General features: G+C 46.2%; 1 protein-coding gene across 1 annotated transcript in view; it reads left to right on the top strand.

Moving 5' to 3' along the window:
• The window catches only part of GABBR2 (gamma-aminobutyric acid type B receptor subunit 2), a 367,936-nt gene that overhangs the window by 311,639 nt on the left and 40,435 nt on the right, over positions 1 to 15,862 (top strand). Inside the window, exon 13 of the mRNA XM_022600053.3 lies at positions 129 to 251. Coding sequence (XP_022455761.1) covers positions 129 to 251 — 123 coding nt within the window. The remainder of the gene's footprint in view (positions 1 to 128; positions 252 to 15,862) is intronic.

The following is a 15,862-nucleotide window of genomic DNA, read 5'->3' as shown; positions in this document are numbered from 1 at the left end:
GGGCGATGGGGAGTCTGAGGAAATTTTCAAACTGGGGGTGACGCCATTCAGTCACCCACCTGACCTGGCCCCTCGGCTGCTGTTTGGGAAGCTCTCTCACGTCCCTTCTGCCCCTGCCCTCTCTGCAGATCATCAAGGACCAGAAACTGCTCGTGATCGTTGGGGGCATGCTGCTGATTGACCTGTGCATCCTGATTTGCTGGCAGGCTGTGGACCCCCTGAGAAGGACGGTGGAGAGGTACAGCATGGAGGTAAGCACCTGGCACCAGCAGGACGGAGGCCTATGCTGCTCCCAGGCGCCCCCCGGGGACGGCAAGGCAGCACATCTCCTTTACTGCCCCAGGTACGCTTCTTGAGAAGAAATCGAGGTGGTTACGGGGAAATCATCATAGGTCCACGTGGGTCCACGTTCCCTATCAGGAACGTCTCATTATTTCCGTTTCCTTCCATTTGAGACATATATTATTTCAGGAGGGCCAAATATAAGGCCTTCACTCCTGGAAAAAAATGGTGAAAGAATTTGTCTAGGTGTATTAATATATGCAGAATTGAGGGGAAATGTTGGGTCGTTTAAACCAGTATATTCTCTACACATTGTAGAAGCCCCCATTTATATGATCCATCAGCCTAGAAATTACATTGCATTTTTAATCTCTCCTTTAAAGTGAGTTCCCTAAGGAGTGCTAGTAGGGAATAAACACTCTGATAGCTCCTCCAGTTACTAGAGGATCTTCAAAGTGATGTGTTGCCAAAAAGAAGAACCTTACATAAAAGTACCGTTAAATATATATTTTAGTAGTCTTGCGTTGGGCCTTGCTCTTAACTCACACTGGTCTTCCTAGGATGCTCCAGTTAGAGAAGTTCAAGATTAGGGAAGTTGTAGTTTTGTCGACTTCCTCCTAGAAGTGTTAAACATGCCTTTGTCGGAAAGAGCCAGCTGAACGGCGGTGGCTGTACAGTAGGACTTCCCTACGGTGTAGCAGATTCTATTGAGAAAACTGGAGTTTCCTCCAGTTCTCTCACTGCACTATTAGGGAAATCTTTTTGTGGGATTTAGTGTGAATTTTATCAATAAAACTAAACTGGAAACAGTCATTTTATGCATTGAAGACAGAAGTTTTTATCCTTCTGGACAAGAAGGGTTTTCTAGCAAATAAGATGCCGGGCCTCGTTTGTCTGGAGACAGGCAGAGGGTTCGCTCAGCCCGGTAAGAAGTTATGCATTTGGAGCAGTGGCAGAGAACGCTATTTCCTGACAGCACAGATTTAGGGGAAGGATTTAAGGCTGTGCGCTTCCATCTCACTGCCTTACGTGTCCATCCGGGGAGGAAGCGGGACTCCAGACAGGCACAATCAGACCTGGCAGAGGACAGACCTGCGCTGGCTGTGCTCACGGGCCAAGGGGGCAGGAGCTCAGCTGAAGCCACTCGCACAGACGGGCTGTGGCTAGAGGGGAGGTGACATCTGGTCATCACTCATCTGCACAGTTGGCGAAGGAGCAGACCTGCCCCCAACTCCATCCCAGGGGAATTCACCACCCACCACCAGGATTTGGAAATCCAGACAGGCTATCAACAGGAGGAAGGGCTGATACTGGCCAACCGGGCCCCCTGGCTAGGGAGAGCCTGGGGTGATGATAATCACAAGCAATAATGCTAATAACAGTAATAACAGTGGTGATGCTGGTAGCTAGATGTGTGTGTTAATTCGCTGAATCCTCACAGTAACTCTGTGGAATAGGTGCTATCCTGAACTCCATGTTAATGATGAGGAAACAGAAACCCAGAGAGATTATATAAGGCACCCAAGGTCACCTAGCAGGTTAGTGGCAACACCACCAAGTATCGCCTCCCCCACTCCCCCACCCTGCCTTTCAATACACAACAGCACCTCATCGTTTTCAGGTGTATCCACAGACACTTGGTCACTGGTCTGTGAAGTGGGTTGGGCAAAGAAGTGTTTTCACATTTTGCAGACGAAGCCTAAAAATAGGTAACAGGCGACTGAGCGCCCAGGATATCAGGGAGGGAGAAAAGGCGAGTCAGGCGGAGCCCACAGGAGGACCTGGAGCTGGGGCAGATGGGCAGAGAGCAGACCCCGCTCGGTTGATTCTGAGCCCAGTGGCAGCCGACGCGGCAGGGCACTGTCACCTCCGCTCAAGGTTAAGGTCGGGGCGGAGCGTGCACAGGATCCCCTGGGATCTGGCTGTGGTGGGAGAGGCTGCAGGGCTAGAGTCGGCGACTCTGGAAATAAATCCAGGAAGCCTGTCCCCCTGGACCGTTTACAGGAGGTAGACCTTGTGCAGACCATAAGTATGAGGAACAGTTTGCTACCACCCACATTACCTTTCTTCCTTGCTCTCTGTAGTAAGTACTGCTGCTCTCCATGGCTCCACACATACAACGCAAGCCCATTCCAGACCTTTCAGGGAATGTTTTTCAAACTGAGGAGCAGCTGGGTGCCACGGAAGTGCTTCTCTGTGTAGATGAGGAAACTGAGCCTGGGAAGCAAGGGGGTCCTGCCCGCGGCATCTAGACTTTTGAAGGGGGGTGGCTGGAGGAGAGCCACATCCCTGGCTCGAGTTCCCCACACCTTGTCTCTGTGTTTCCCTCCAAGTATCTGTGGAGATTTCTCTCTAAACCTTTCCTGGCCTGATCCTCGTTTCTCCTCTAATTTTAGGGTTGCCCTGTCATTCTGTTGCCATGGTAGCAGAACCTTTGATTTGTCGACCCACAGCCCTGTCGGTTTATTGCCATTTTTCCACCAAACATCGCTGAACTATCAGTTGATCTCCCTCAGACCCTCCTCTGTGAGACGCAGCATGATGGTTGAACAGTGTGCCCAGGGACTAAGGGCTCCGAAGTTCTCCTCAAGGGCTGTTTGCTCCAGAACCCCCAGTGAGAGAGAAAGTTTATGCTTGGGGGATAGGTGATCAAAGATCTCTGTGGTCTGTTCTCTCCTCCCCTCAGACCACACCTACCTCGGATGCCTTTGGTCGTTCTGGACACTCTAAACACCTCAGGATGCCAGTCACAGGCCTTGCTCTGTGTTGCACTTTCAGGCCTTTGCCCATGCTGTCCCCCCTTCCAGAACCTTCTCTGACAAGTAAATGAACTTCAGTTCCAGGCCCCTGTATTAGCCAATGTGTTCCTGAGCTCCACCAGATTTAAGCGCCTGCTCTTCCCCACTCCGGTCCCCAGCATCTAGGCATCCCCTGTCAGGACACTTAGCATGCTGTTCACCCCTGCTGAGTGCATTTCTGCCCCACCCACCCCTCCTGGGCCACACAGATCACTCTGCCGCACCACCCAGCCCAGCACCGCCGCATGCTGGGAGACCTCACCTCGCTGGGGAGACAGAGGTGAGCACAACAGCATGACACCTTGAGCTCATGGTGCCCACCAGCTAGTGGGGGGGCAGACGGTAAACATGCAAATAAGTACAGTCACTTTAGATTGCACAGATTCTGATAGCAGCTGGAAGTAAATAAACAAGATGAAGGGTTTGAGAATAACAGAAGAGTTCCAGAATAACTCGTGGAAGAGATTCTCTCAGTGCAAGTGTCCAAGGAATGAAACTCTGATTCTGGAGTCCGACTGGAGGCATCCCGGCTCCACATTTATTCATTTGTACATAATAAATATCTATATAGCACTTGTCATGTGCTAGATACTGTTCTAAATACATGATGTTTATCATTTTAAAGGAGTTTTTATGCTTAATTAATAGACTTTATTTCTTAGACCAGTTTTAGGTTTACAGAAAAATTTAATAGAAAGCATAGAGAGTTCCCATATATGTCCCACCCCACACCCCATAGTTTCCCCCATTATTAACATCTTGCATTATGTGGTATGTTTGTTACAATTGATGAACCAATACTGACACATTGTTATTCGCTAGAATCCATAGTTTACATAGAATTCACTCTTTGTGTTGTACATTCTATAGATTTTGCCCAATGCATAAAATTATGTATCTGCCATTACAGTGTCATACAGAACAGTTTCACTGTCTGAGATATCCTCTATGCTTACCAACCCCTGGCAGCCACTGACCTTTTACTGTCTACATAGCTTTGCGTTTTCCGGAATGTCATATAGTTGGAATCATACACCATGTAGCCTTTTTAGACTGGCTTCTTTGACTCAACAATATGCATTTAAGATTCCTCCATGTCTTTTCATGACTTGATAGCTCATTTCTTCTTATCAATGAATAATATTCTATTGTATGGATGCACCACAGTTTATTTGCCCACTGAAGGACATCTTGGTTGCTTCCAAGTTTGGGTAATTATTAATAAAGCTGCTATAAGCATTTTTGTGTAGGGTTTTATGTGGACATAAGTTTTCAACTAATTTGGGTAAATACCTAGAATCAGGATTGCTGGATCATATTCTACGAGTATGTTTAGTTTTGCCAAACTGTCTTGCAAACTGGCTGTACCATTTTGCATTCCCATCAGCAATGAATGGGAGTGTCTGTTGCTCCATCCTCGTCATCATTTGGTGTTGTTGGTATTTTGGATTTTAGCCATTCTAATAAGTGTGTGGTAGTACCACGTTGTTTTAATGTACAATTTCCTAATGACATATGATGTGGAACATCCTTTCATATACTTATAGTATTTGCCACACGTATTTCTTCTTTGGTGAGGTATATGTTCAGATCTCTTGCCCACTTTTTCATTAGATTGTCTTCTTATTGTTGAGTTTTAAGAATTCTTTGTGTATTTTGTTTGTTTGTGGTTGTTGTTTTTGGCCGTACCGCACAGCTTGTGGGATCTTAGTTCCCCGACCAGGGATTGAACCCAGGGCCACAGCAGTGAGAGAGCACCAAGTCCTAACCACTGGACCGCCAGGGAATTCCCTCTTGGTATATTTTGGATACAAGAACTTTATCATATATATATTTTGAAAATAATTTCTCTGAGTCTGTATCTTGTCTTTTCATTCCCTTAACATTGTCTTTAGCAGAGCAGAAATTTTTTACTTTAATGTAGTCCAAGTTAACAATTTTTTATTTCATGGACCATGTTTTTGGTGGTGTGATCTGAAAACTCATTGCCAAACCCATGGTCACCTAGATTTTCTCCTGTTATCTTCCAGAAGTTTTATAGCTTTGTGTTTTACATTTAGGTCTATGATCAAGTTTGAGTTAATTTTTGTAAAAGGTGCAAGGTCACTGTCTAGATTCACTTTTATGCATGTAAATGTCTAGTTGTTCCAGCACCATTTGTTGAAAATACTGTCCTTTCCCCACTGGATTGCGTTTGTGTCTTTGTCATAGATGAGTTGACTGTATTAGTGTGGGTCTATTTCCGGACTTTGATTCTGTTTCACTGACCTATTTGTTCTTTCACTAATCCCACACTGTCTTGATTCATAGTTTTATGGTAAGCCTTGAAGTCACGTAAGTTGAATAATATCAGTTCTCTGACTTTTATTCTTCAGTATAGTGTTGGCTATTCTGGGTCTTTTATAAAAAGTCTCCATATACACTTTAGAATCAGTTTGTTAATATCCACAAGGTAACTTGCTGGGATTTTGATTAGGATTGCATTGATTCTGTAGATCAAGTCGGAGAAAATTGACATCTTAACAATATTGTGTCTTTCTATTCATGAACATGGAATCTACTTTGATCCAATCTACTTTGTTTTTGGTTTTTTTTAACATATTTATTGGAGTATAATTGCTTTACATTGTTGTGTGATTCAGTCTACTTTGATTTCTTTCATCAGAGCTTTGTAGATTTCCTCATATAGATTTTATATATATTTCGTTAGATTTACACCTAAGTATTTTATTTTGTTTTTGGTGCTCATATAAATGGTGTTGTGTTTTTGTTTTTGTGTTTGTTTTTACAAAAGTCTTTTGAATCCTACAACCTTGTTATAATTGCTTGCTAGTTCCAGGAGGGTTTTTGTTGATTCTTTGGGACTTTCTACATAGACAGTCATGTCATTGACAAAAGGACAATTTTGTTTTTTCCTTCCCAATCCATATGCATTTTATTTCCTTTCTTGTCTTATTTTTGTATTAGCTAGCACTCCCAGTACAATGTTGAATAGGAGCGGTGAGAGAGAACAACCTTGCCTAGTTTCTGATCTCAGAGGGAAGGCACCTAGCTTCTCAACATTAAACGTGATGTTAGTATATCGTTTTTTTTCCTAAATGGTTTAAAAATATATACAAAGTGGTTCTGCTGTCCAAAGCTGAGGGTGCCTTTGGGGAGGTGACAGGAAGGACAAATGATGACACAGGCAGAACCCGGGTCATTAGGGACCTTGTGTGCTAAGCAGAAGAGTCTAAAATTCAAAATGAAAGACATTTAATCAGGGAGTGACATGATCAGGTTTGACCTGGCGGCAGGGTGAGAACAGATGAAGGGGTGAGGCTGAAGGCCCAGCAGTGGCTCAGAGATGGTTTCTGCAGTAATCCAGGCAGGAGCCGATGGCGACCTAAAGCAGGGCACCTGCAGTGGGAACAGAGAGAAGTGGGTGGATTGGAGAGATAATAAGGAAGCAGACGTGACAAGGCTTGGTGATTAATTGACTCTAAGGGGGAAGGAGGGCAGGGAGGCAGCAAGGGCAATGCCCGGATTTCTGAGTGGGTGGTGGATGGCGAACCCCATCACCGAGGTCAGGTGCAGAATGAGGAGTGGGTTTTGGAGGGCATGTGAGGGGTTCATTTCTGGGCAGAAAGAAGATTGGATTCAGGGTCCTAAAGCGCAAGGGAGCAGTTTGTCCAGTAGATAGAGACCTGGGGGAGGGGCAGGTAATACGTTGAGGACGGGGGCTGTGGGGATGAGTGTGGTCTCCTAGAGAGTGGGTACAGTCAGAGTGAAGATGTCCTGGCTGGAGCCCGAGGAACAACTAAGCAGTGATGGGAACAAGAGGAGAAGCCAGGGCAGGGGACTCTGATGTAGTGGCCAGTAACAAAGCGGGTAGCCAGGAGAGAGGGCTGCCCACAGATAGGAGCAAGGGAGACAAAGCTGTTCCTGCACAGGAGGGATTTGAAGAAGGAAGGAGGGGTCTCCAGAGATGAACGCTCCAGACCAAGGCAAGGACTGACAGGCTCCCTCACCCTCCGCCCAATGACTTGGCCCCGTCCTCAGTACTCCTGCATTGCACCTTGCTTCCTCTGCTTTACGGAGTCTGAGGGGAAGATTGGCTGTTTCTGCATTTCACAGGTAGCAGGGGTGGATAAATCTGCCAAGTATGTTTAAAAGGTTTTTAAAATACAGTTTATATTCTTGGGAAAAGGGAAAAACTCTCCTTTTTTGTATACCTACAATACTAGTGGCGATGGTGAATAGGTATTGGACATACGGGTGTGGGGTTCAGGGAGAGGTGTGGGCTGGAGATGGAAAGTTGGATGCAGTCAGCATATAGATGACACAAAGCCTTGGGTGAGAGTACTGGGGGGCATTTAAATGTAGACAAGAAGGGACCAAGGACAGACCCTCAATTATTCCCATGTTTGGAGACCCAGGCGGTAGAAGGGAAACAGCAAAGGAGACCTAGAAGGAGAAACCATAGAGACAGAAAGAAAATCAGATGAGTCTGGTGTCTAGGAAACCAGATGAAGAAAATGTCTCAAGGAGGAAGTTTTGATGAAGCGTGTCAAACGCTACTTTTAGATCAAGTAAGATGAAAACCAAGAATTGACACTGTGTATGTGTGTGCATATACACACACACCCATGTGGGTTTTTGTTTTTGGTGGTGTTTTTTTTGCTTTTAAGGAAAATAATTTGAGATAATTTCCCCTGAAGTGAAAGCAGTGCATACTGATGGTGTGAAGACAGCCTGTGAATCTAGGTGGAAGGATTCTTTGCTTTTTCCCAAGCCTTTCTTCTCTACCAGGCCACCACCTACGCCTCCACTTGACCATTCTGAAATGGTTTTGAAATGGAGAGGAGATGGCGGACAGCACTAAAGGCCACCAATGTCGAACCCCCACAGAGCCCCAGGCAGCCACTGAGGCAGCATCCTGAGGCTGCCTCTGCTCCCTGAGCCTCCCCCCATCCGCTTCCCAGACAGGTGGCAGCAGAGACAGAATCACGTGCAAGTCGGTCACCCACGGGAGCTCCGTACGTGTGTGACGTTCACTTACAGAAATGGCAGCAGGCTGTCCACACCGGCTGCCTGACAGCCTGCCTCAAGAACCGCCTGTGTTCTGGATTCTGTGCCTTTCTGGCCATTAGGGCAGTGACCAAGTAAAGGGCAGTGTGGGACAGAGGAGGATTTCAGCCTTTCCTCCATATTCCATGCTTTGACCGTGCTTTTCGAAGCAAATGGGGTATCTGGAAGTCATGGACCGCCCTTGGCTCTGAAACTGGCATCTTATTTCAGTTATGTTTCTATGGAAATGGATATTGGAAGAGACAAATACGTAGAGTTTTAAATAATTTTAACTCTTATCTTCTGCCTCCCTCTACAGCTGCTCTGAAAAAAATCCAATCCTAAAGCAGACACTTTCAGAATGTCTGGTATCTTCATAAAGCTTGTCCAAGCTCCATCTCACACTATTTATTTTGAAAAAAGAGACAACAGAATGTCCAGGGTGAGGGGCATGCTAAGGGTCAAGGTGAACCCTGCTCTCTGGGCTGCACATGGGCAACCTGGTGGCCCAAGGCTTTGATGCCAAGGTCACATTCCAAGTGATGGGTCATCGCCACCAGCCCTGAACAGTAGGACAGGTCTCTCATCCATAGTCATCCATGGGGTTCTGGATGGCCATCCTCAGGCCCCACCCGGATGCAGACCTCGCCCCAGGCAGGGTAGTGGGACTCTGCAAGGACTTCCGGTGGGTTCATTAGCTGAGAGCCACCCCAGTGAGCCTGACTAACTCCTCCCAGGAGAGGACTACACCATCTGATGTTCTGACCATGCCATTCTGCTGTTTAAAATCCTCGCCATCAAAAAAATGTCATGAAGAACCTGGGGGTAAGACAGGAATAAAGACACAGACCTACTAGAGAATGGACTTGAGGATATGGGGAGGGGGAAGGGTAAGCTGTGACAAAGCGAGAGAGAGGCATGGACATATATACACTACCAAACGTAAGGTAGATAGCTAGTGGGAAGCAGCCGCATAGCACAGGGAGATCAGCTCGGTGCTTTGTGACTGCCTGGAGGGGTGGGATAGGGAGGGGGAGAGGGAGGGAGATGCAAGAGGGAGGAGATATGGGAACATATGTATATGTATAGCTGATTCACTTTGTTATGGAGCAGACTAGCACACCATTGTAAAGCAATTATACTCCAATAAAAATGTAAAAAAAAAAAAAAAATCCTCGCCATCAGCTAGAGGATGAAGCCCTCACTCCTTAGCAGTTCAAGGGGACCTCGATGACCCAGTGACCTGGCCTCATTTGCCTCCCCTGCCTCATCTCTCGGCCTCCCTCGCTCCCTTTGTTCAGCTCCCCTTATTAATGGCACGTCTCCAAAACGTCACACGCTCTCCCCGCCTCTGCATTTGCTGTCCTCCTCTACCCAGAACACCCTCCTTCCCACCCCAATACCCTGTCTTCATGTAAAAAATTCCTACTTGACCTTCAAGAGGCAGTCAGAAGCATCTTCTCCAGGAGCATTTGGAACAGTGGGCTTCCTTGGATGCCTTTGTCTAGGCCCCCGCCTCACCCTTGTTGGCCCCCTCATCTGGTCACAACAGTGGTAATTATTTGTCTGTGCACCTGGCCCCTCCTAGTCTGTGACCTCCTCAGAGGCCAAGGACATCCGTGTGTCCCCAGCACCCACTGGCAGGGTCTGGCTCACAGTAAGTGCTCGGTAAATGTTTATTGAATAAATTGTTCCCTCCACCTAGAACTCTCTCCCCATGCCTCCATATGTCCGAATTCAACCCATCTGTCTGGGCCCATTAAGCCGGCTTCTCCAAGAAATGTCTTTGCCAAGCTGCAATTTAATTTAATATTACACCCTCACCTTTTATCAAGGGCCCAATTACGGGGCTAAAGCTGCCAATTGAAGAATGATTCAGCATCTTCCATAAAAGGCTATTGTTCAGTTTGTGACTTAATGCCCCTGAGATAAAGATCCACAGGATAGATCCTCACAGACTTTAGTGCCAGGAAATGGGCTGTGCTTCCCCACCACCACCCGCCATGAACTTGTATCTCCTTCCTTCCTTCAATCAAGCAATCATAACTGAATAAGCCACTCTGTTTTCTTTTTAACCTTGGCTGCCAGAAAGTTGGAGCCAAATTCAACACTCAGCCACAATAACCATCTTTTCTCAGGTTCCGGGAGGATTATCTCGCCTTCTGATCCTTTGTCTTTATTTTTAATTGTCCTGTTGTGTTTGGGCTTTTATTTTGTGCTGCCTCAGCCCCTTTGGGAGAGGAGGCAAGGTGTAACTTCCAGATTAAGTTATTAAAATGAAAATGCTAGATGAGATTTAATTGGAATGATATGCCAAAGAGACGTTTTAAAGATGCCTGCAGACAACCTCCTTCTGGCAAGGGTCCCAGCTGCAGTCAGCATTGTGGACCCCATGTATGGACAGACAGCTCTGCCAGCCACAGCCAGGTTTCTGGAACATCTTGCCTCAGAAGGTATCTTAGGTCCATGGGAGACTGCAGTTTATTTCAGCTTCCTTACTGGCTTCCCTAGTGTCTTCAGGAGGTACTTGGGATCCGGAGGCCCCTCAGGACACAGAGCAAAAGATGCAGAGCCATTGCACCAGGGGACAGCCCTGAGGCAAGAAATTCTCTGGTCTCTACCTGTCCAGGTGCTCTGCAGGGGGTGGGCTGTTTACTAGGAATTTTCAAGTGCCATGGAGCAGAACAGCTGGAAAATTATCTGCAATACTGGCCTCTTCTGACCACTTGTGTCTTGCTAAAGCCATTCCAGTTCTTGAGCAAAGACTACCTTTAAATTTTGATGATTTTCCCCCATGTCCATGTTGGCAGAAACACAGGCTGTGGCACCCACAGAAGCATTCCCTCTTTTTTGTGGGGGAATTCCAGCCAACCCACCTCTTTGGAAATGATGTGTCATCCCGGCGCTCCTTCAGCATTTATGGGGGGCCTGTTGTGTGCTGTGCTCAGGATCCCTCGAGGAGTGCAGTCTGATGGGCAAAATTAAATGCACACAGGGTGGGTTGTCGTCTTCTCCATGACACATGTCTGCAGACTCTTGCTCTTACGTTTGACTTACTGGGCTTACTTTTCTAAAATATGAGCCAGGATCGTGTTTGGATGTAATGTCCCTCAGAGGGTGAACAGTGAGAGAGAACAGGGTGTGCTAGGTTTTGCTGTGGTAACAACAACAGCAACAAAACTCAGTGGATTAAAACAACAGAGACTTCACTCATCATAGCACTTGTTCATAGAGGATCCATTGTAGCTTCCGCCCATAGCATCCTCACTCCAGGACACAGCTGGTGGGCACCTTCTGGGACAGTTTTTGTGGCAACGGGAAAGAGTGTATGGCAAGTGACTTTTAAAGCTTCCACTCCAAACTGCCACATGTCACTTCCACTCATATTTCATCGGCCCTATCATGTTAATTCTCCATGCCTGGGTTCAGTGGGGCAGGAAAGAGCAGTCCTACTATGTGCCCAGGAGAGAAAGAACCAGGTATCGATGTTCAGCCATAATGACTACTGTAGTGCCTCCCATCCACTTCCTAATCACTGTCACAGCTGCTGCCCCCCATTCGAATGTGAGCTCCATGAGAATAGGGAGGGAGCAGAGTTGTATATTATTCTCTGCTGTATCCCCAGCACCTGCAAACGTGCCTGGCACATAGTACACACTCAATAAATAATATCAGTTGAACAATTGAATGAAGCCAGTCTTAGGGCAATTTTATTATGAGATCAATGAAATATTCTCTGAGAAGTTCTGCATACTCTACTGTCGAATCCTATCCTAATCCATCACTTCTGTCCGTCTTCACTGCTGCCACCAAGGACCAAAGTACCATCATCTCCCACCATCTCGCATCCCAGAGGGGCCACTATGAGGCAGAACTACAGCTGACACACAATGGACAACAGGGATAATGAGTAAAGAACCTTTATTGTGTAGGCCACTAAGTTGTTGTTTATTGTTGTTGCCACAACTTTCTAAGCATGTTCCCTGCTTCCACTCATAGACCCTTCCAAGCCATTCTCCATGGCAGACATATATCTTTTTTTTTTTTTTTTTTGGCTGCATTGGGTCTTCATTGCTGCGCGCAGGCTTTCTCTAGTTGTGGCCAGCGGGGGCTACTCATCATTGCGGTGCGTGGGCTCCTCATTGCGGTGGCTTCTCTTGTTGCGGAGCGCAAGCTCTAGGCACGCGGGCTTCAGTAGTTGTGGCTCGCGGGCTCTAGAGTCCAGGCTCAGTAGTTCTGGCCCACGGGCTTAGTTGCTCCGTGGCATGTGGGATCTTCCTGGACCAGGGCTCGAACCCGTGTCCCCTGCATTGGCAGGCGGATTCTTAACCACTGTGCCACCAGGGAAGCCCTATCTTCTTTTTTTTAAGATATAATTCACATACCATAAAGTTCAGTTTTAAAATGTATACTGCAGTGTTTTTTAATATTGTATATTCGTAAGGCTGTACAACCAATCCTCACTATCTAATTCCAGAAAATTTTCATCACCCCAAAAAGAAACCCTGTTCCTTTTACACATCACCCTCTATCTCCCCTTCCCTCCAGCCCCTGCCAACCAATAATCTACTTCATGGCTGTGTGGATTTGGCTACTCTGGAGATTTCATATCAATGGAATCATACAGTATGTGGCTTTTTGTGTCTGGCTTCTTTGACTTAGCATAATGTTTTTAAGGTTCTTCCATGTTGTAGTATGTATTGGTACGTCATTCCTTTCTATGGTTCAATAATATTCCCCTATATGGATGTGCCACATTTCATTTATCCATTCATCAATTGATGGATATCTGGGTTGTTTCCAGTTTTTGACTATTATGAGCAATGCTGCCATGAGCATTTATGTACAAGTTTTTATGTGAACATATGTTTTCAGTTCTCTTGGGTATGTATGTGTGTGTGTGTGTGTGTGTGTGTGTGTGTGTATATATATATATATAGAGAGAGAGAGAGAGAGAGAGAGAGAAAGAGATGGGTAGAATTGCTATGTCGTATGGTAACTCTGTTTAACATTTTTAGGAATTGCTAGACCATGCCACAGTGGTTGCACCATTTTGCATTCCCACCAGCAATGCATGAGGGGTCCAGTGTCTCCATATTGTCACCAACACTTGTTATTTATCTGCCTGGTTGATTGGTTATAGGTGTGAAATGGTACCTCACTGTGGTTTTGATGAGAATGACTATCAAATGATGAATGATGTTAAGCAACCTTTCCTGTACTTATTGGCCATTTGTAGATCTTCTTTGGAGAAATATCTACTTAAGTCCTTTGCCCATTTCTAATTGAATTCTTTATCCTTTTGTTGTTGAGTTGTAAGAGTTCTTTACATAAAGATAGGCTAGATTTGTGGTTTTCAATCCTGGCCACATCACCCCAGAAAAGATCTTTTTCAAAATACTGGTACTCATGTCACACCCCCCAGAAATTCTGATTCAATTGATTTAGAAAGAAGCCTGGACATTGGGATTTTTTAGAAATTGCCATGGGTTCTGGTGTGCAGCCAGGGTTGAAATTTTCTGAACCAGAGCCTCACCAACCTATAGGAAGGGCCCAGGACTGCACTTTGGATACCAGAGTTAGAAACCGACCCAGGACAATACATTTAAGGCTAAAAAATGAGGGAAGAAAAACCTGAATCCAAGAAACCTGAAGTCCACATGGCCCCTACCAACCCTTACCCCAATTCCCAGCTAGAGACTGTGATGGTGACAAAGGAAATGCAGACTGGGGGGTGGGGCCTGGGAAGGTTCACATGTGTGGATCCCACAGAGCTGAATGAGCCCCTCCAGTCTCATGTTTTCCTGAAAGTCCTTGAATCATCATTTGAACAATTGTTTCCCCAGTGAAAGTCAGAGAGCAAGGAATAGGAAAGAAAGAAAAACTACGAGTTTTCTATTTCTGTAGCATTTTTCATTGCAGTTGAGAGGCAGAGGGTGAGCAAATTGCAGACCAGAACTTTAGGTGGGTTAAAAAAACAGCTGCAGGAAGCCACCAACCACAGAAACCAACAAGGAAGCAAGGGGCAAGGGAACCACAGTGTCAGGGCACCTCGACACCCACAGTGGCTCTGCAATAGAACCGTTGGCCACTTGGTGGGATGTTCATTATTTTCTGCCACTGTTTGGCTTGGAGTGTCTCCCTAAAGTAACAGTGGATTAAACTGCAAATACTGAGTCACTTTGACCTTGACATAGGGTGGAATACTTCACACGACCCACAGATGCTCAGTTCAGTTCAGAAGACACTGACACAACCTGTGGGCCCCTCCTAAGAGCTCAGGGGACAGCAACATCATCATCCCAATTCTCAGTGCCCAGCCCACCCACTCCCCTGCCCTTCTCTGGACTGGGTCCCTAACCCCAAGTCTGTCCCACATGGGTACAGGTGCTCAACAGTTGGCAAACACATACCGTAATAATAATAGTGCCTCGCATTTCTACAGTATGCACAGTTTACAAAGCACCTTGACAGCCCCATTTTAGAGATGAGGAAACTGAGGCTGGAGAGGTGAACTGACCAGCCTGAGAGGACTTAAATATTAGAAAAATACCCAGCCCAGACCATGTGCTATTAGATGACTTGGAATCAATTCTGCTGGGATTGGTCTGTTGGTTTATTCATACTTCCTGCTTCTTTTTGCATCAGTCCCGTGTTTTACTTGGGTTTTTTTTTTTAAGTTATTTATTCATTTATTTATTTTTGGCTGAGTTGGGTCTTTGTTGCTGAGCTCAGGCTTTCTCTAGTTGCGGCGAGCTGGGACTACTCTTCGTTGTGGTAGCGGGCTTCTCATTGCGGTGGCTTCTCTTGTTGCAGAGCTTAGGCTCTAGGCGCACGGGCTTCAGTAGTTGTGGCACATGGGCTCAGTAGTTGTGGCTCACGGGCTCTAGAGAACAGGCTCAGTAGTTGTGGTGCACAGGCTTAGTTGCTCCGCGGCATGTGGGATCTTCCCGGACCAGGGCTTGAACCCATGTCCCCTGCATTGGCAGGCAGATTCTTAACCACTGCGCCAACAGGGAAGTCCCTTGGTTTTGTTCTAAAGAAACATTTTCTTCATTGATGTTTTCAAAATTATTAGCATCCATTGTGCATAGTGTTCTCTTATAGATATTTAAATCTCTCTCACATCTGTGATTATGTGGTTGATATTTCATGAAGAGTGAAGCACTTGTGAGCAGATGTTCAAACCCAGCAAATTCAGATCTGAGAGCACTGCTTCCAGGTCCAGCCTCGTCCTCAGTAGCTGGTCTGCTCAGCCTTCATCCACAATGCCAACGAAGTTGCATATCTTGGTAGTAACAATAGCAAAAATAATAATAACAGAGCTTTTGTTGAGTTCATACTGTGTGCTAGACATTGTTCCAAGGGCTTTCCTTTATCAACTCATTTAATCCTCACAACAACCGCATGCAGTAGTTACCGCTGTTATCTCTGGTGTACAGGTGAAGAAACTGAGGCACAGAGGCGTTGAATAGCATGGCCAGTCACACAGCAAGGAAGTATGTAGCATTTAGCTCATAGTGGTCAAGCAAATGGACTCTGGAGTTAGGCTTAACTTCTGATCCCAGCTCAGCCACTTACTGTGTGAAGTTAGGTAAGTGTCATGGGTTGAACTGTGACCCCACAAAAGATATGTCAACACCCTGGGCTTCCCTGGTGGCGCGGTGGTTGAGAGTCCGCCTGCCGATGCAGGGGACACGGGTTCCTGCCCCGGTCCGGGAAGATCCCACATG

The sequence above is a fragment of the Delphinapterus leucas genome, chromosome 6, assembly GCF_059928025.1.
Source record: "Delphinapterus leucas isolate spDelLeu-1000000601 "Yukka" chromosome 6, BTC_Dleu_Yukka2, whole genome shotgun sequence".
Classification (NCBI taxonomy): domain Eukaryota; kingdom Metazoa; phylum Chordata; class Mammalia; order Artiodactyla; family Monodontidae; genus Delphinapterus; species Delphinapterus leucas.
This window is presented reverse-complemented; position numbering and strand designations above follow the sequence as displayed.